This window comes from Lissotriton vulgaris, chromosome 9 (genome assembly GCF_964263255.1).
Source record: "Lissotriton vulgaris chromosome 9, aLisVul1.2, whole genome shotgun sequence".
Taxonomy (NCBI): domain Eukaryota; kingdom Metazoa; phylum Chordata; class Amphibia; order Caudata; family Salamandridae; genus Lissotriton; species Lissotriton vulgaris.
In genome coordinates, this window is record NC_141697.1 from 343965626 (window position 1) to 343985934 (window position 20309).

The 20309-nt window shown below is 42.7% G+C and overlaps 1 protein-coding gene across 3 annotated transcripts in view; it reads left to right on the forward strand.

Annotated features, from left to right (window-relative positions):
* Positions 1-20309, forward strand: part of RIN3 (Ras and Rab interactor 3) — a 519321-nt gene that overhangs the window by 367473 nt on the left and 131539 nt on the right. For all 3 annotated transcript variants that reach the window (XM_086937691.1, XM_086937692.1, XM_086937690.1), the window contains exon 5: positions 7275-7366. In XM_086937691.1, the coding sequence (XP_086793817.1) occupies positions 7275-7366 (92 nt within the window). The remainder of the gene's footprint in view (positions 1-7274; positions 7367-20309) is intronic.

The window sequence follows — 20309 nt, forward strand, 5'->3', positions numbered from 1 at the left end:
GGCCAGTCACTCAGTAAAATTGTGTCCTGTCACTGTCGGTATCAGTGTACCAACTGGTGTCAAAATCCCCAATCACTTCCTCTGCAAGTTCATGTAGTTCCTCTCTGTGCCAGCGTGCTAACAGTTGCCAATGCCCAGCCACTTTATATGCCAGTTCTCCAAGTCACTGTCTCAGCGTGCCCTGCCACAGCAAGAGCATTTACCAGTCGCTTCTTGTACCAGTTACTGTCAGTAACACTATCATGTTCCAATGTTTCAATACACCGTCACCTCATGTGCCACTTTTTGCAGTCCCTATCAATACCAGTGTCTGTGCCATTCCTCTGTCACTAATACACGCATCACTATCAGTGCAAGTGTGCCAACCCCATACTCGCTTCCTCTGGCTGTCCTCCCGTTCACTATCGGAACCAGTGTGCCCTCTCTTGATCCGAGCCAATACTCACAGAGTCCGCTAGCGTTGGCATCTCTGCAGTACCACAATTCCCAGTCAGCATTCTGGTTAGACTAGTGCTCCCTGGCCTTCACTGACAGTGACATTGACACCATTTGGCAGTGTCCAAGCCAACAGCAACTAGTGGGTAAAGACATTAATGGATGTCATTATTTGATTTGTGTATTCTCCCAAATCAGCACATGCGTACTATAGACATTGTATGAACAATCATATCTAGGGGAAGGAAAGGGCAGTAAGACACCAACATATAAGGTTACCCTAGACTTCCACGTGCAATGTGTGCATTATGCACGAGTCCCACTGAGATCCACTGAGATCCACCCACATTAGTTAACCCTTTCGCTGCTGATGACGAGCTCAGCTCGTCATCACCCACGGGTGTCGTGTGCTGATGACGAGCTGAGCTCGTCATGAATAATGGCATCAATGATTTTCCAGCACAGGGCAAAAATCCCCGCAGCAGCCATGTGGTTAAAAGTAGGAAATTAAGCAGATCTGTAGATGTGGTTTCTGATTTGTCTAAGTTGTACATTTTCGTGCAGTAGCACTGGTTATGTATGTTATTGTTTCGCGCTCGGTTGCATAGCTGGCTGCTCCTTGAGGTAGTTGGCCGCAAGCATTAATTTTTCTGGCACCTTCTCAACGGAGCGCGAGTTTGACAGGCTAAAAAGGGTGGTGTAGGTACCACATGTGATTTTCTGTCAATTGGCTGTCAGGAGCAGTAGAGTTGATTACTAGTCTCACCTGCCCATCTCACTCACTTGAACGTGTTCTTGGCCTGTCCGTGCTATCGGTCACCGGGGGCACGTGGAGGGGCAGCCCCTAAACTGGAGATCACACTCTCTAATCGGAGAGCGAGTGTGACTCTAGAGATTAATTACCCTACTTGGAGAGAGGTGAACCTCATGCTTCTGATTCATTACACCATTGGCATCTAGTATGTAACAGGCAACAGTTGCAATTCATGAACTGCCTGGAGTCAACTTTGACAAAGTATCAACTTACTGCAGAGTGTTGACCCGCATGTTAAAGGAGTGCCCATATTAGAGGTGACCATTGGCCGAGCAATACTCTACCTCCTCGCAGAACTCTGCAGAATTGGGCAGAGTTTTGCGGTAAATCAGCGGATTCTGCAGAGTAAAACTCAGTGCGCTCCGCCCAGCCCTAGTGAAAATGAGACATGACAAGGAAGGTGGTATCCTGGAGCTTCCATGGCAACCATAGATATAAGAGTTGTCAGAAAGTGTGCATGGTGTTGATAGAAGGTGCTGTTAATGACTTGGTTCACAACATTTCACTGGTGCTCAAGGGATCGGGTGGAATCCATGACCATGCCAAGGTTTCTCACTTACAATTGTTTTGCTGCTAATGCACTGAGTTATTGGGCTCTGATGCTTTTAATTTGGCAGTTGTCCATTTTCCACAATTAAGGAATTCTGTTTGGAAGAGTCAAGTTTAAGATGATTCCTCAGCAGCCATTGGTCAAGAGCTCAGCCAAGATTATGAAATGTTTGGGTCCCTAAGTCTTCTAGCATTAAGAAGATCGGAATGTTATTTGCAGCATGTTCTGTTGAAGGGCTTGAGAAGACCTGAGCTCTGCTAGGGAGCTTAGACTGGCAAGCTATCAAGATGATCAAGCCTGGCGATAGAACCGACTTGGAACTGAATGGAGATCATGTGCACTGAGGCAGCAAAATGACACAATTGGAATAGTTGAACCTATTGGGACATTAGAAATTTGTTTTGCTATGTTGGTGTATAGAGCTTTCTTATTGATATTGAAGTCGTTTTCAGAATCCTTATTTTTTTGTTAAACCATTGGGTCTTAGATTGGTGGTTTCGTTGCAGAGATGTCTTGACCAGCATGAGTTTGTTGAGCCACTTGCTGAGCTGATTTAATTTGGGTACTTAGTTAAGGTGAGATTGCCATGAGATGAGCGTAAAATACATTGGTTGAGTTTGTCCCCTCTCGTTTGGTGGGCCTGACAGTCACTGTTACTGCAGTGGTTGTTTTCGTGAGGAGAATAACAATAAAAAAATAAAAAAGATGAGGTACCTTCCTTGCAAGGAACCCTAATGGAACAATATGATTGTGCCCAGCAGCCAATGCAGCAGAGTGACAGGCAGAATGTAGACGAGACGACTCCTAGACGAGAAGGAATGGGGTTGTACGTTGCACACCAAGAACTAAAAGAAAAGGATTATTTTTGTCTCTAGGGTCTGTGAATTAGGAAAGTTTGCTGACTAAAGAATTTGTGGTGGCCCAGGAGTGTCAGGTCAACATGACTCTTTCGGCTTGTACCCTGCACAGTTAGGGATTTTCTCAGATTAATTGTCGTATACTTGATAGATCATTGAAGGGATTATATATTTGGACACAGTGCCATGTCAAGGACCAGTTGTCTGAATCCCAAGTGTATTGACTGGGATGACTTGTACACCCACATATATAGGGGATCGAAATGGATCATGTCATCATGATGGTAGTTCTTCTACCATCATTTTACAGTTCTGAAAAGAGGAATTGATACCTTCTCTACTTTCCTCTCCTGTCTTGTGTGTTGTAACTTTTCGTATCTAGGAATTTCAAATTATGAGTTAGTACTTATTTTCATTAGAAAGATTGGAGCATGACTAGTAAGAGGGACCAATGCCAAACTTGCACCTCATGTCCTCAAAGAACGGACATTGTTTGTAGCTGTGCAGAGAATAATGCCGAAATACCTGCATGTTGCCCACAAAGCCTTCAATGGAAGTGGTCCAGGATTTTGAAGAGAGTTCTTCAAACACAAAAGCCATGTATGTTCCTTGTTTATGGCCCACATAAGTCAGATGTTCTTAACAGGAGATGGTGTGTGCCTTCCTTAACCACTGAAGCTTGAGCCTGGCGTAATAGCTATTCACTTCCTATCTAGCTTATTGGCTTTCTCATTAACAGCCTAGTCAATCATTTTTTACTATGCAAAAAGCTACTTGTGATTGTGCTCTGTGAAAAAATAATGATTGCAGCATAATTGTAGACTGCACTGGGCTCGGAACCATTCAAGGAGAATGCAGGACCTCGGGCAGCGCTGGTCTGCTGTATTGGGGAGATAGATCGGCAGTCCAGGCGAGTGATAATGACTGGTCAATAACTCTGGGACGTGCCAGGCTTTTAGGCCTCAGACTCTAGGGCCATTGTTAAGGCAACATACCTCTGGGTGAAGCACTACGCCACAGGTCCTGCTCGCCAAGATCCTGGCTAGAGCTAAGAGAAACAATGCTCCATTCATAGAGCTTCCCAAGTAATGAATGCTGCTGTAATCCTTTCTCAATTCAGAATTTCTTTTTTTTTTTAAATCCTCATAATTGTCTTTTTTGTTCTTCATTGATGGCTGCAACTCTGAAATTAGTCACACGGGCTCTAGGGGCTAACCTTCTGAAGTGGTAGTATGTCTACCAGTTCTAGTTATATCCGGGCTCCATGGTTTTGCCTCTGCATGCCCTTTCTGTTTACTACTCCTGCACAAGCACCTATGCATGCTGCATGTGAGCTTTTAGGTGTCTCTCTCCATCTTGTGCAGAACAACAAATACTGCTCCTTCTCGTGACTCACCCCAGCTACAACCCACAGCGGTGCCGTACTCCACATGTAATCAGAAACATGACTGATGGATGCGATGTGCGGTAAAAAGATGCTGAAGGGTCGCTCCAATAAGTAGCTCATGAGCTACCAGTAGCTCTCCAGCTACCTTTGAGTTGCTCTCCCGTGTGAAGCCCAGCCTATTAAAATAGAAGCTTTTGATAAGTTGAATTATTACATGTATACCAAAATTAAAAAGAATGTATTCAAGATGAAAATGCATGTCTTTTCAGAACTTGTAAACTGATGTCTGGAGAAAAATGGTTGAATTTTAAAAATATATTTAAAGTTATTATTTGAGTTGGAGAGATTTCTCACTCATATTTTTACTTGATGCCAGGGGGGTTGCATCTATGGTTTTTATGTATTACCTGTGTAATATTTTGCTTCATTTTGTCAAAGCCTTGTTATACTTTACTGCACAAACCCTGCCTAGTGCACTGTTGTAATCACTGATGACAACCTTGGATGGCATGGTCACTCATACATCACTAATATTAGTAGCCCAGGATCATTTTCATTGAACAGAAGTAGCTCTTATTACAGAAAAGGTTGGAGTCCCCAAACATTTACCCGCAATATGCGATCTGGTCACTCCTAAATGGTAAGACATCCACTGAGTCAGCGGAATACGTGCTAGCTGTCCACTAATATGTCAATCATTCAAGATGTTTCTAGGAGTCGCCCAAATGTTCTAGAGTATTGCTTTCCAATCTTTTTAGACCCATGATCCACTTTTTAGAAAGACAAACTTTCACAACTCACCTAAATTGAATGGATATGAGGCGTGATATTTTTTAAAGGTAACTAAAGGACGGTGTAGTAGTGCACTATCGTTTACAGTCAGCCCATTTTCCATTGAAATGGCCGCTAACTTTGAACAGACATAGGTTTTCACACAAATGATAATGCGTGGAAATCCGGTTTCAGTGAATATTTATGAATTGTGCATTACCATGTAAATTGTCTTGATTTGTTTTGATCCTATTAAAATCTTTGTTTCCATCACACTTCAGAATGACAAAAAACATGTATTTCATTTTTTCTTTCCTAATTGGTGAACGTGCACAGTTTATTTGCAGATATTTACATTTTGTTGTGCGTTGCTAAAAATGACATTCTACAGACTTTTTCCTTCACCGTGTGCCCTAGGAAGATTGTCACATAATTCACTTCACTTTTCTTCCTCTGACTCCAAAGTGAGATGAGTTTTTAAACACTGATCCCCATGTTAAAAAATATATATAATTTATTGCTTGGACTTTCACGATTCAGTAAAAAATCGGCTTGCGACAGAGTTTGTGAAACACTGGTCCAGAGCCATGAAACGCCCCACTGATGATGCCAAAGCAGTAATTAAAGGACCTTCACGGACATGGAAAGGGCCATTTTGCGTCAGTTTGTTTCTGTTTTTCACAGCCTTTGAAGGGGTTGTTCTACACAACCTTGAGAATGTTTGCTTTAATGCATTGAAATGTAGTTCTGCGGCATGTCGAAATTCCTAGTAAAACATAGGTGAAGCCACTCTGAAATACTTTTTAAGCAGTTTCAGAAACTGAGATGGGGTAGTCTCCCTTGCTCTTTCCAAGTTTGGATTCTTTCCCTGGGCTTGCGGGTGTTTTTTGTTCAATTGTATGCAAAAGTGGTTACCACCAAATGAAGGCTTCACTGTAAGACAAGCCACATTTTTCTTGTTATGCTCTGAATTGTATTGATTTATATCATAAATATTGTAGTATTGCTTTCTTGCCTTTCTACAATTGTTCCATAGGAATGCACTATTTTTACTTTTATTGCTTTCTTACTTTTCCCTGTGTTTTTTATGTATTGCTATTTTGTGTGTATATTTTGTTCGTTATTTATTGAACTCGTTCTGTCCTCGCGTCGGTCAACGGCCGTCGCAAGCACTACCTGGCTAGTGCTGCGCACGTCCGTTGGCCGACACGGCCTCACCCACTCATGAAAAGTCCTGCACTGCAGTGGAATTTGCGCAGCATTTAACGGGTTAAAAGGTATTAAGCTTGTGCATAGCACATTTTTACCATTTGTGGTAGCAGTTTCAAAACATGGGGATCCATTCTGTTTCTCAGATTTCAGCCAGATTCCTTAAACCATTGATCTGTTGTGTCATTCATGTTATTCATGTTTTTCTTCTACATTCTACAGCAGGTTGGAAGCCCACTTTAGCCATTGGTTAAAACCATTATGACTTACAGCATTCTACTCTATTACAACAAGCACATCCACAAGCAACACATTTCCCTTTAGTACCAGAGACTTCTATGGCAAAATGTGATTTCTATGACCAAAAAAATATTTCTGCCAATTGGCCAATGATCTATTGACAAAGACTCAGCAGCGCCAAAAAGTTTTACAAAAACCATGACTAAACAAGCGTTGACGATATCAAAAGCCTTGAGGCCAAAGTCCGATATATTGGCTTTACTAATGCTTTGGTTTTTAATTCATTGGCAACCTTAGTAAATGGAAACATCAACACAGACCGGATCCTTTTTTTGCATGGAGAAATGCTAAACTCACCATAAATCATTGAATCTTAATTTAAGGACATTTAGAAGAGTCTGTTACACACACATGTACATGTATGTCAGTACTGAGTTTTTGTGCTCCTGCTCAGCGAATCTACACCTTTTTCTCAGTAATGATCAATAAAAACTTTTCAGGGGCAAGAATACAGAGAAAGTGGGAATTTTCCTAAAGGGTCATTGTATTGGAATGGTGGGAAGCTGGGACAGGATCAGACACGGGTCAGGCAGAGGGACTAACTCAGGCCTATAATGCTAGGGCTCCGAAAGCACCTCTGAGACTCTCCCACACTGATGCCTGTGAGTCGCTGTGCCCGGAAGTAAAAAAAAAAACCTGCATTTCATCCTCCGTAGACCTACTTCCTCTTTCAGCTACCCGGTCTGCCGTTAGCAATAATTTAAAGATTTGTACAGTTTTACTATTTTTAAAATATTTGCCTGCTGATGAGACAGCACAAAAGTGCAAAAGAATACGTGCTCCCTGCAAGCTGTTGATTAACCAGGTATTCATACTAAACCCATTAATGTTGCAACAGACCGCCCACTGTCATAAGTTTTGTAAACTTCCTTTCACAACCCAGCCCAAAATGACTTGCAGTGTGGCGGCCGTGCTGTCCTAGTAACTCTCTCTCTCTTCCCGTTTGCCCAGGGACGTGCTGCCCTTAACTTTGAGACTGCCACATGCGATACTGGATGCCAAGACCCACTCAGTGCTCGAGACCATCTCCAATCTGGGAACAGGTAAGTGCTTAAGTTACTACTTGTACACTGGCTACTTTGGAGGAGTGCTATCTTGTAATAAACCTATAGGGGGCGGACTCAACATTAACTCAATCCAGTGATTGCCAGGAGGACTGGGCTTCATTAAATGGCTTATGCGCTACTCAGTGGCGCAACATTCGTCACCAAGCTCCAGGGGGCCCCTCCAGCACTGTGCATGGGGCGGCGGGCCCCTGGCCTGATAACTCCTGATTGTATGGGGGGAAGGGCGCTCCATGTACTTTGCAGAGGGTGGGGGCTCAAGTTTCCTTACACCAGTCCCCTGCTGAGTGAGATCTGCTTTACTGGAGATGGCACAGTGGCGTAGCAAGGTCAGGTGGTACCCGGTGCGGCAAATTTCTTGTCACCCCCGGCTTGACAAAAAGGCAAAAAACACATATTTTTGCCATTTTGTCCCCCCCCTGCGCCCCCCCTGACCCCCTCCCCCTCAGTGATGACACCCGGGACGGTCGGCTCCCACTGCACCCCCTTCCAACGCCACTGGGTGGCCGTCCTCGTAGGGCAGAGCGTGCGGCACCTGTCCAAGGCAGAGCGCATCCAGCGGGGTTGCTGGTTGGTGATCCACCTAATCAAACCAAAATCTACATTACAGGTTGCTCTGAAGGGGTTTGCTATCACATTGCTATTCCTTTCTCATTGTCTCTTTAGACAGGTCTAACTGCTATTCCTCAAATGTATCAGGTAAATAACGTTTTTTCTTCCCTGGCCGTTTCCCTTTTCACGTTTTTTGATGCTATCCTATTAGCAGTGAGAGCTTGCACCTGCATTTGAAAGGCTATCTCTTTCATCTCACTTTGACCTGTCGTTGCCTACACAAATAAAGGGAAAAAGTCAGGAACTACATTTTATTTTGCATTTAACATGTCAGCCAAGAGGCGCTTTGACATAATATATCATCAGCCATTCCTGGCTTTTTGGCCAACGGCATGTTGCACTCTCTGGCTTGTAAGTCCATGGATGAAAAGTGTTATTGGCAAAAATGCTGGAATTGGCTGAAGGTGTTCTGTATGACATGAAGCTACTTGTCAGCCAAAGGTATCTGGTCGTTTTCAGAAACTGATTGTTTCACATGTAAAACCTAACCTAAACTCTGCTCACACATTTTGTGAGGTTTGCTCTTCCTTTCACAAGTTTTAGGAAGCTTTATTCCCAAGGTTTGAGAGTAAAAATACCTAAATGGTAGAATTGATAACAGCTTAATATCTGTAGCGCACTGTCGTCCTCCAAAACATGTTGTCTTCTAAATGATGTAGGTTCGGAATTTCTGTACTGTTACTCAGGATCTTTATTTAGCTTTACATTTTGCCTAAAAAAAGGCGCATTTTGTTCTGGTTCTGCTTTGTGCTGCCCCGAATCTTGCATAAAGAGTTGATCAAATTGCTGTTTTCTGTGGTAATTTGTGCCCGTGATTTTGGGCTTTTACACTTCCTTATTTTGCCATTTAAACAGTGAATTTTGGATCATTACATGGGTTTCCTGTATTGTGCATGTATTGTCAGCCTATGTAATCGTCCTGCTGTATGGAATATGATGCTTAAGAAGTTTTTCATGATTAAGAGAACATTTCAATAAAACAAAAAATGATTATAACTCTCCCTCCACCCCGGCACCCTCTCCCTTATGGTCTATAAACTGTAGATGGATACTGGCTTGAAATAATGACTCACATCAGCTGTCTTCAGTAACATTGATAATAAAAAAAATATATATATAATACTTTTTGAATGCCTTTTAGTTTTTATTCTGCTAGCCTTTTTGACAGACAATTCAAACATCTGGTAGCACTCAAGCACGAGTAGCCATCTTCTTCTATATATAGTACTTTATTTTGTAAATGTATTTATAATCCTACCAGCTATCACATGTTTTTCATGACTAATTAAAATTTAAAAAAATAATACTGCATGTTGACACTACATTGAACCTGAGTAACATATTTAGAAAGCCAAGCAGCATGTGTGCTCACAAGAGTATCATTGTCACTCACTCTTTTAGAGAGTCACTGAATCTTTTGGACAGCCGGGTGGAGGCACTGCCCTGACCTTAAAAGTCTATAGGTAGTGGCCTTTAGGGTAAGCCCATGTTTATCTATAGGCCAGCTGACCTCTATTTAATCGTGTATGTCCTGAAGTTAAGCAAGATGGTGATTGTCGTCTGAACAGAGTCTATCCCGGCCTTCTCCAATTAATCACATTCTACTACTGGACGCCTCATCAGGGATAGTAAGCACTATATAAATGCAATTACAATACAATATTATCTTACCTGCCAAAATGAGCAGTACTAATAAGAGACTAAAATACATGCTAGAAGTAGGGTACCCCGAGAGCGGTTCGATTTTACAAGCAGAACGACAGGCATGCTTTTCATGTTGTACTCGTGTGAAACAACTTGGTGCTCGTTGCTGACGACATATAAACAGACAACTAAAATACAGAAACAAGCATTTGCAATGCAATAGGTGTGGCATGTACGTGAGTTTGAGCTATTGACATTGTAAATGACAACGCCTTTTATTTATGTTTTGGTTTTTAAAATATAAATTAAAGGCATTGTCATTTACAATGCTATTAGCCTAAACTCTCTCGCAAATGCGAGACCTATTGCTTTCCAAATGCTTGTTTGTAAAAGGACCCTATGGCACGCTTTCATTTTACTGACGGTCACCCCCATTCTTTAAATGACCCGTGTCTAAAGAAAGGTGCGCGGCCGCCATTAAAGTAAAAGCGCAGTATGGGGCACTTTAAAACAAAACAAAAAACATTTGTTTAGGTTGACAAACAAATGTTTTTTTGTTGTTGTAAAAGCACCCCATGCTGCCCTTTGACTTCAATGTCAGCCACGGCCCTTTCTTTAAAGAAATGTGCAGCCGCCATTAAAGTAAAAGTACGGAATGGGGTGCTTTTAAAAATAAAAAGCATTTATTAAGCAGCATAGCATGTGCAGAAGTGCTCACAGATTGTGGCTAAAACAGATGGTGTAACAACACAAGTAAAACGTCCAGTCGTCATGTGAGGCTACAAATGGAGACAAGGCGTTACTAAGGCGGGACTAAAAAGCCTATTAATGAATCAGAAGCAACCATTTAGAAAGGACAGTAGGAGGAACCATTTGAAAAGATGGGCGGAGAATGGGCGAAGCTTCAAGTCCATACCTGAATACAGCATGCCTCGCAGATCAGAGCATGCGCTGCCCACGCTAGACTTAAAAAGTAAATAATATATGCACTCAGTAGTTTTGCACTCTGTTAGTCTGAGACTGACTGGAACTGTTTTGCAAGGCCAGTAGGGTTGTAGCACCCTCATTCGCAGGTTACTGGCCTCTCGCTAGCCCCATCAATCTTTTTAACATGGCGTAATTAAAAAAAAGAAGAAATCCGCTGCACTATGATGACAAATCCAGTGCAGCTGAATGGTCAATAAATTAGTAATATCTGAGCAGAATGGGATAAATCCACACAGTGGCAAACCATCAATGAAAGATCCCACATAGGGCATGCCAGAAGCTTCTGGCAGGTATGTGCTTCTATGTGCAAGAGTAGATAGGAGCACAGCATGGCTTGCTGTCAGCTGCTGCTGAAATGCAAGTGCAGGTAGAAGCCATGCACAAGTTGTTGCCTGCTGAGATACCTGTGCAAGGTAGGCTTGTGGAGTGGTGATCTCAGGCAGGCTGCAGTAGAACATGAAGGTGGGGGACTTGTGAGTTGAGACCTCTTGAGTTACAAGCTAGATATCAGTTTCCTCCAGTTCCATGTTAACTCATAAAATGTCCACAGCCGATTTAGCTCAACTGCAATGATGGGAAAAGCTAGGAGCATCTCTCAAATGGGTGTAGATGGGGAGAATGCGTGTATGTATGTATGTTTTGGTATTTCTAAGGCGCTAGCCTGTCTAGGTAGTAATGGAGCTCTGTACATTGAGCAAGCACCACGGAGGATACATAGGGATGGAGGGAGAAGGTAGAGCTAATGGAAGGAGTGAGAAGTCAACATAAGTGAGATAGCCTTCCTTTCAGAGGGGATTTTTCAGTTTGTTCCTGAATTTTCAGAGGGCTCCGGTTGTTCTGATTTCAGAGGAAGTGTTTTCCAGATCCTCGGGGTGTAGACTGATTAGGCTTGTTTTTGTGTTTTCTCATTCCTGCATTGTTTAGTCTCTAATCTGGTAACGCTGCAGCTCCTCATCCGGTGTTGACCTCTGGATATTGTTAGTTTGTTAGCTAGGCAGATAAGAGTCTTGGTCTAGGGCACATTGTAAGTGATTCAGCTTATCCTAACGAGGATCCCTGCTAGCAGGGGGAGACAACATATATCCTTTAGTGCAAGAGTTATGTGGTCAGATTACTTCAACCCTTTTACGAGCTACTGTGTTAAGGATGCTTTTCTGGGAAATCAAGGTGACCTTTAGGATGCCAATATGCCAACCATTGCTTTCATCTAGGTAGGAGAGTGATAGAACTTGAACTGTCATTCTGAAGTCTTCTCCGGGGATAAAAGGTTTCACTTTTTCAAAAAAGAGGTCGAACAAGGCTGTTTTGGTCTTTTTGGCAATGTGTTTTTAATTGAGCGGTTCTGGTCACTGTAGAATCCAAAGCGTTTGGGCCCATTTTGTTAGTTTGGGTGTGTAGTCTGTTAGGTTTAAGTTGGAGAGCCGTGACTGAATCAAATAATGTCTTATGTTGTTGGCAAACAGGCTAAATTTGGTCTTTTAGTCGTTGGTTCACAACTAGGTTTGAATTTGCTCAAGGCAAGCTTTGAGCCTCTATGTTTTTGGTTGAGAAGATTGTGAGAAGGCTTTGAGTCTGACATCCTATTGGTATATCTTGATGTTGCTGTCTACTAGAATGGCCCCAAGGGTTCCATATAAAGCTTGAAAATGATGGGTGACAGAGGATCGAGCCATAGTGGATTCTGTAAGTGGGTGGAAAAGTCCAGATCTAGTAGTTCATATCCAAATTATTTGCTGTTGATTAGGGATTAGGGAGGTGCGGAACTTGTGTAATTTGACTCTGCGGAATTCCTCGAGTTTACAAAAAAACTCAGCGAGATTCTGCAGAGTTCTGCCAATGGGGAAAAATAGGCACGTCATGCTAGTCGTGCTGTGATTTAGTGCCGGCAGCATGTTCTATGCTCAAAAATCAGTGCGAACTGCATCACACCAGCGAGGGCATAGCTATTCGAGTTGATTTTGCTGTCAGCTTGAGTAGATTTCGCCAGGCAGCAGCCTTCTGACCGCAAACGGTTGTGACCGCCTGCGTTGGGGAAATCTCTGAAGTGACAGTGGCTGACAGCCAAACCAATGGCAGGGACACACGCTTACATGCGATGACAGCCTGCGGTATATGCATTATGGCCGCCTGTCACCGCTCTCAAATTACCAACATCACATGTAGATCTGTCACTTTACAAGCCCCACTCTATTGATCATACAGGACTTGTGAAAACTGGGTCAGAAACAGAGGCATCAGCAACCACAGTGGAGTCACTAGAGTGTGGAACTACCAGAGAAAGTGGAAATATGTGATAACCGTGCATTACCAGTGTATGCAAGGAGAACAGAGGCTGGATTGGGAGAGGTGGCCTTGTTTTTTTCAGACAGTGGGGGTGGTGTATTCATATATATGTATGTTTGTATAAATAGCATATGTATCCATTTGCGCACTATCATGTATGTGTTGTGTTAGTGGGTGGTGTAGGGTCCCTCCTTGGAAGACATTATCTTATGCTAAAAACCGTTCCTGGTGTCTGGTAACATCAAATATGTAAAGTGCTCCCAATATCGGGGGTTCATCACTGGCACAGTTAGGACTATTTCTGACATATTGTTGGTACTGGCATGACAATGTCAAACCTTGACGTATGTTATGCATTGTTTGATTCATCTTGGTATAATGGCAGCTACCCTTGCCATCCTGTAAATATCGGTGGCTTGTTTGTGGTCCATCTTTCACATCATTTTGGTTGTTCTTGGAATAAAATGTCCATGACTGACATGATGTGGTGAATTTTAGAATTTTGGTGGACAGGCTCTGCACAACTGTGACCCTGGCATAATGCTGGGCATCCTTCACATAATGTAGGCATCTTCAACATTGCGGTAAGCCTCCCTGGCATGTGAAGGTATTACCAGGGAAGGTGGAGTAGAATCCGTCAATGTGATGCAATTGTAATCAGGAGATGGCATGTGACGGTATTACCAGGGAAGGTGGAGTAGAATCTGTCAATACAATGCATCTGTAATCAGGAGATGGCATGTAACGGTATTACCAGGGAAGGTGGAGTTGAATCCGTCAATGCGATGCATTTGTAATCAGGAGATGGCATGTGACGGTATTACCAGGAAGGTGGAGTAGAATCCGTCAATGCGATGCATTTGTAATCAGGAGATGGTGGAGTAGAATCCGTCAATGTGATGCATTTGTAATCAGGAGATGGCATGTGATGGTATTACCAGGGAAGGTGGAGTAGAATCCGTCAATGTGATGCATTTGTAATCAGGAGATGGCATGTGACGGTATTACCAGGGAAGGTGGAGTAGAATCTGTCAATACAATGCATCTGTAATCAGGAGATGGCATGTGACGGTATTACCAGGAAGGTGGAGTAGAATCCGTCAATGTGATGCATTTGTAATCAGGAGATGGTGGAGTAGAATCCGTCAATGTGATGCAATTGTAATCAGGAGATGGCATGTGACGGTATTACCAGGGATGGTGGAGTAGAATCCGTCAATGCGATGCATTTGTAATCAGGAGATGGCATGTGAAAGTATTACCAGGGAAGGTGGAGTAGAATCCGTCAATGTGATGCAATTGTAATCAGGAGATGGCATGTAACGGTATTACCAGGGATGGTGGAGTAGAATCCGTCAATGCGATGCATTTGTAATCAGGAGATGGCATGTGAAAGTATTACCAGGGAAGGTGGAGTAGAATCCGTCAATGCGATGCATTTGTAATCAGGAGATGGCATGTGAAAGTATTACCAGGGAAGGTGGAGTAGAATCCGTCAATGTGATGCATTTGTAATCGGGAAATCCAAAGCTGACATTTGGGATCTATCCATGAAAAATATTTTTGAGGCACAAATTGAGGTTTTATCACAAAAAGTCAAGGTTTTTTTTAGTGTGTTTACTCAATATGGTAAATGCATATTTCATAGAAAAAAAATATTTTGAGAAACTGATATGCTGGTGTTTAAAAAGCAAAATAATAACAATTCTAGCATAAATGTAAAGTTGCTTTTTGGATGATAGTTCAAACCGAGCTGAGTAGGTTTATAGCTGGTAGTATTTCCGTTGTACCTTTGGGCACTTTCTGCTGTGGCTGGTATTTCCTAAGTCATGCTGAGCCATTAAAAAGCATGTAGAAAGGAACACCATTGAAATGATCTATGAAATGCTTCCTCATAATGGGGAAAGCGAAATAGTTTCTCAGTATTAACATTGTATGAATTTGTTTTCCGGTGAAATGACATAGAACCCTCCGCCAGTCCATTGCGCAAGGAGCTGGCCAACCAGAGACACAGCCCACAATAAAGAAATAGTCTGGCTCACAGCAGACCTGACTCAAGATCACAACTCCCATCCTCTCCCCAAGCTGTGCATCTCAGATCGCGTCTTACGTGAGAGCATTACTCACAACTGTAAAAGGAGGCTACAGATTGCCTCATTTTCCTTTAACCAGTTCTTAAGAAAACAGTAACCCTTTGCATGCTCTGGCACCTGTATTCCATCCACCATCATGAGCTGGATCTCAAACCCCTAACCTTATCTTTGAAATGGCAATTGCAAAAGATAGAAAGGTAATGAATTGATGTAATGTCCTTACAAATGTATCCCAAATAGCAGAAGGTTCACCTTGGGGATACATAACAAAACTATGTTGTGGATTAGAAGCTAAATTAGTCTGCCAATAGTTCAGCTCATTGATTTGTTTTGAGTACCAAAAAGTCTGTTTTTAAAAATTGCTTCCGACCAATTATATTGGCATTGTTTGTGGCAAAGGAAGGTTGCCTCAGACATTGTGTAAGAAAGAGGATGGTTGACTCTGCCCCCCATTGAAATTGTTCTGTATTTTAATCTGTACTTCTATACCCTCTTCAGATTCCATATCTATTCAGCATGTAATTTGACCGCAACTGTGATTCACCACAATTTGTGGACAATATTTATAAGCACTTTCTGCTTTCTCTTCCCAGGCCTCTTCCCTACTTTCATCTAAGAGCAATGCCCAGGTTATGCACCTTCTTTCTGTCAATGAATTGTATTTGTTTCCTGTACACTGAGTGTAGGCGGACACTCCATCTGATTCTTACAATGATTAAAAGATACATAAAGATCCCAAATGTAAAGTTTTTATCACATACTTCTGGCTTTTTATGTCCCTAATTAGCTCTCTAATTCCCAGCTATCCAAAATGGGTGACACTGCCATGACCCGTATTGATTCAGCTAATGCCATAACTCAATTGTTTTAAAAATGTAAACATTGCCCATGTACTTTGATACAATGGGGCACATGCATCGAACGGTGCGATTCCAAAAAATCAGCCGTTTGCGCTCGCAAAATGACCTTTTGCATTGCATGAAAGTGTTGGGGACGCACAATTTAGGTAATCGCAATTTTTTGCGATTTCTTAAATTGCAATTGCATTAAAGGAATCGCAATTTGCGATTCCTTAAATGCAATGCATGAAGCACTAAGAAATAGCAATTTCACCATTTTGGGGGCGCAAATTACCTAGCAGTTAAACTGGTCAGTAATGTGCTAGAACTTTGAAAAATGCACTAAACTGCATTTTTCAAAGTTTCATGTTACACACACACATGCCCTTGGGGCATGTGTGTGCGCAACATGGGTTCACATCACAATTTCAGGGGCGCAACAGGGTGTCACCCTTGCACCCTTGAAATTGCATGTGCAATTTACGAGTACCTATTGGTACTCGCAAATTGCGCATGCAATTTCCCTTTCATTCCTATGGGATGTAGGCCCATAGGAATGAATGGGAAGCCATTTCTTAATTGCGACTCACAATTTGCGAGTCGCAATTAAGGAATGTTTAGGAATCGCTATTTTTATAGCGATTCATACGGATGCATAGGCTTTTGCAAGTCCTTAATTGCGATTCCTTAATTTTCACAATTAAGGACTCCCAAAATCCTACCTTGATGCATGTGCCCCTATGTCTTTAGTTTTAATAGTGAATACCCCATGTATTTAAGTGATTGAATACCCCATGTATTTAAGTGATTGAATACCCCATGTATTTAAGTGATTGAATACCCCATGTATTTAGGTTAGTTTGTCTAATACATTTGAAACCCTTCATGAAGTCAGATAAAATACCCATGCATACTTTTTGGCACATTAAGGGCCAATACTTTCAAAGATACCGGCATGTTTTGAAATCTCTTGTTCTCTAGACAGGCCCCCAAGCCTCTACTTGTGTTTGTCTCGTTTTGACTGTGATCTGACCCAGTTTCTAATCTTTGTTTCCTCAGCTGACCTAATTGGGTGATCTTGAGAAGTGCATTTACTTTTCTGTTCATTATTTCCTGCACATACATGCATTAAAAGTGTCTAGACACTGGCAGATTGCCACTATAAAACACTATTTTAAGTAACCCTTTCTTCAGTTGCATCGACACGTCACCTTACTCATTAAAAGGTGCCATAATGAGCATCACAGGGAGAAGTGTACTCCAATAATACATATAACTACCCTGAAAAGGAAAAATGCAATAGGCGCTCACAAAAAACACACTAATTTCGCTAGACCGATGCATAATTCAATGGTGAAGAGGCACCCCTTGCTCTGTGAAAAGAATCTGCGAAACCAGCTCCCATTATCTGTATAAATCTCCTTCTCTCCTCTCACCTGCTCTATTTACCTCTTCTTCTGCCTCCCATCTCTTGCTTTCTCTCTCACTCACACTCTGTTTCTTTCCTTCCTTTATGACGTTCGCAAGAAAAGAGTTTCATCCTTCCTCGATTTGGTCCTTTGGCTGCAGAGGTAAAAAGGAATGATTAGTCAGGTTGATTTTGAGAAAGGTGCACGGATGGTATGAACTTAGAATTTGAGATCATCGAGGTGAAGAAAAACAAAAATACAGGGATACTTGGAGCTTTTTCTGAGCCACAGACTCACGAATGTATACTGAGCAATTAATCTGCACATTTGGGGGACATGATGAACAAATGGATTGGGTCTCTCACACTTGGGAACATACGTTTGGGTAAAAAGGGTGCCACGATGTAATTCATTAATCTGGGATACTACAGTTGAAAAAAGCCATGTTCAGTTTATGTTCAGTCCATGTTCATGTTCAGAAGAAACATTATCATGCCAATAGAACAAGACTGCACTGTTTCCTAAATGTGTTTGTTTACATATCCTTAGATTCAGGTCCCAGGTCATCTGTTCAAATGTTCTTAAGATCATACAAATTGCAAATATTTAAAGAGGGGTGCTGATGAGTAATTCGACTTTATTTTATTTGAAACAAACCCACATGGGTTCTAAGAAACTGCTAAAATGGGGACTTTTATATTCTTTTGAAATGTACTAATTTGAACTGGCTCCAAATATGCTGTGGCACGTGGCTCTCTATAGGTTGAGGCAGCTGCTCAAGCAGTGTGGAGCTAAACTGTGTATAGTGGGAAGGGGCTTCATGATGAGCTTTTGGGAGTAGCTCCATATAGCTTGAATGGCTCCATATGTGTTGTAGAGCATGGCTGTGCAGACTTTAAACAGTGAAGCCTGGTTCCAAATAATTTGATTATCGTTTGAACGGGCTTAGTACTGCTGTGCGTAGGATAATGTAGTTATTCTCTGTGGCAAACGTTGAGGCTATGCCTATGGCCGCAGAGTGGCGGGAAATTTCTCTTGCACGTCACCAGTAATGGCACTTTAAGTAGTTGAAATCTGTTATTACATACAATTTGGTAGCCCAAAGAGGTAAATAAAGACCCCTGTGGTAGCACCAGAGGCATTCCTTTATTATTCTTTAATCTCATTTGATGTGTCGCAGCAGACGTGTGCTCATGACGGCTGGGAGCCATCCAACCGTTGCAGCTCCGCCCACGCATGGTTAATTCCCTGCAAATTAATTGGTGGGCGGAGTTCGGACGGCTCCCCGCTGTCATGAGAACACACCCACCGTGATTTATGACGGAAGGGTACCTGAGCGCGACTCCCAGCCCCGGCCCCCCCCCCTCCCCTCGCACCGCGGCGGAATTTGCCGCTGGGCGGGCCATCACCCCACCCTGCCATTCTCCTCTGACACCCGCCACTACTGGACAAATGACTCATGAGAGGTGAATCTTCAAGATTGTCATAAAAGGTGCCCTTCCATATTAAATACAGTTTTGTTCTACGAATTCCCTTTGGGTCTCTTCGAGGGCGCTGTTATGCACCAGAGAAAAGAGCCTTGACCTGATAACATGTTTTTATTGCTGGTATAATGTGGAATGTGCCAATAGCGCACTCTAATCAAGACCAAAAAGTGCTTCTCAATGAGGCTTCAATGCTTGAACCATGCGTTCCAAAATTTCACCTCCACGACATATAGCAAACAAGCAGGGGTGGCTCTAGGCTCATGGCGGCCCTGGGCAGGGAGCGTAGGTAGGGGGCCCCGGAAGAGGGGGCCCGGGCGGGGCAGAGCGCGGAGGCCAGAGAAGAGGGGGGAGGGGGTCAGGGTGTTTGGAAGTGGAACAGAGCTGGAGGCTGCCACATCCCTGCAATGGACACCACGCAAATATGTTTCCATCCTCAGAGGATTATTATATTAAGGATATATATTGGCATGGAGGCCCCTGCGGTTTGGTGGACCTGTGCAGGTGCACAGCTTGCACATGCCTAATGCCGCCCCTGAAACAAGAGTACCACTGAATTGGACTTCAAAATAGATGACACCAATGCCTGAAAGGTGAATAGACTTTATTTGTACTGAGCAATGCTCATTGATCTTACAGCACGCATATCTACTTTCCCACACTCGAGGTGTATGTGCTCAACAGACGGTCGAATATTTTATACAAGCTGACGTCATCAATGCCTGTGTTCATAGTTCTGTCCGTGCTGCCATACGCAATAGCGTGTTCCTCTGCTGCTGTCTGAGAGAGGTTGGTGTGCTTTATGATTCAGCAACCACAACTTTACAAGACATCCACACCCAGCAGCGGCCCGTGCAGGTAAGAGGGGTGGGGAGGCGGGGCCGGGGTGAGGAGTTTGGGGGGGGGATTTCAACAGACAACCACAAGAGAAAATTCCCTCGTCGTCAGTCAAAATCCCCCCCAGCCGGCCCACTGCTCTACTGCTCTTACCTGCACAGGCTCCTAACCTTTGCTGACATCCCTTAGCACAGTTAGTTAGTGAAGGAGCTCAGTCTTTGACAGATTGTTGCAAACTCTTATTTTTTCACAAGATGGAGGTCGTAGAGTGATTGTAATGTTTTAAATAGTGTGCTACAAAAATATCATAGCAAAAATATTTTAAAAAAAGAATATCATGGAGGTAAGTTAGTAGAGGTAAGTATAGTTTTGCTGTTTTTAACTCCACCAATATGTACTTTGGAGATACCTGTGCTTACCTATAGATACTGATCTCCACAATATCCTAGTTGTCCATTTTCAGCACAGAATTTTTACGGTCGCTGTTCTGACATACAGCTGATGCTGTTGTGTGTTTTGATGTCTGATGGACGATTTTCTACTTGTCTGATTAATATCACTCTTGCTGCACAAACTGTAGAGAAGGGGAAGGATGTTGTTGGTTAGTCCCACCTTGAAAAGGGACTGCGCGACAGAAGGTGCTCTGTTGAAGGTATATCTCTGACCCTCACTGCTGAGTGCCACCTTTTAAATAGTATTTCTGTTGTCAGTGCTTTTGTGGGCAGCTTCAGTCT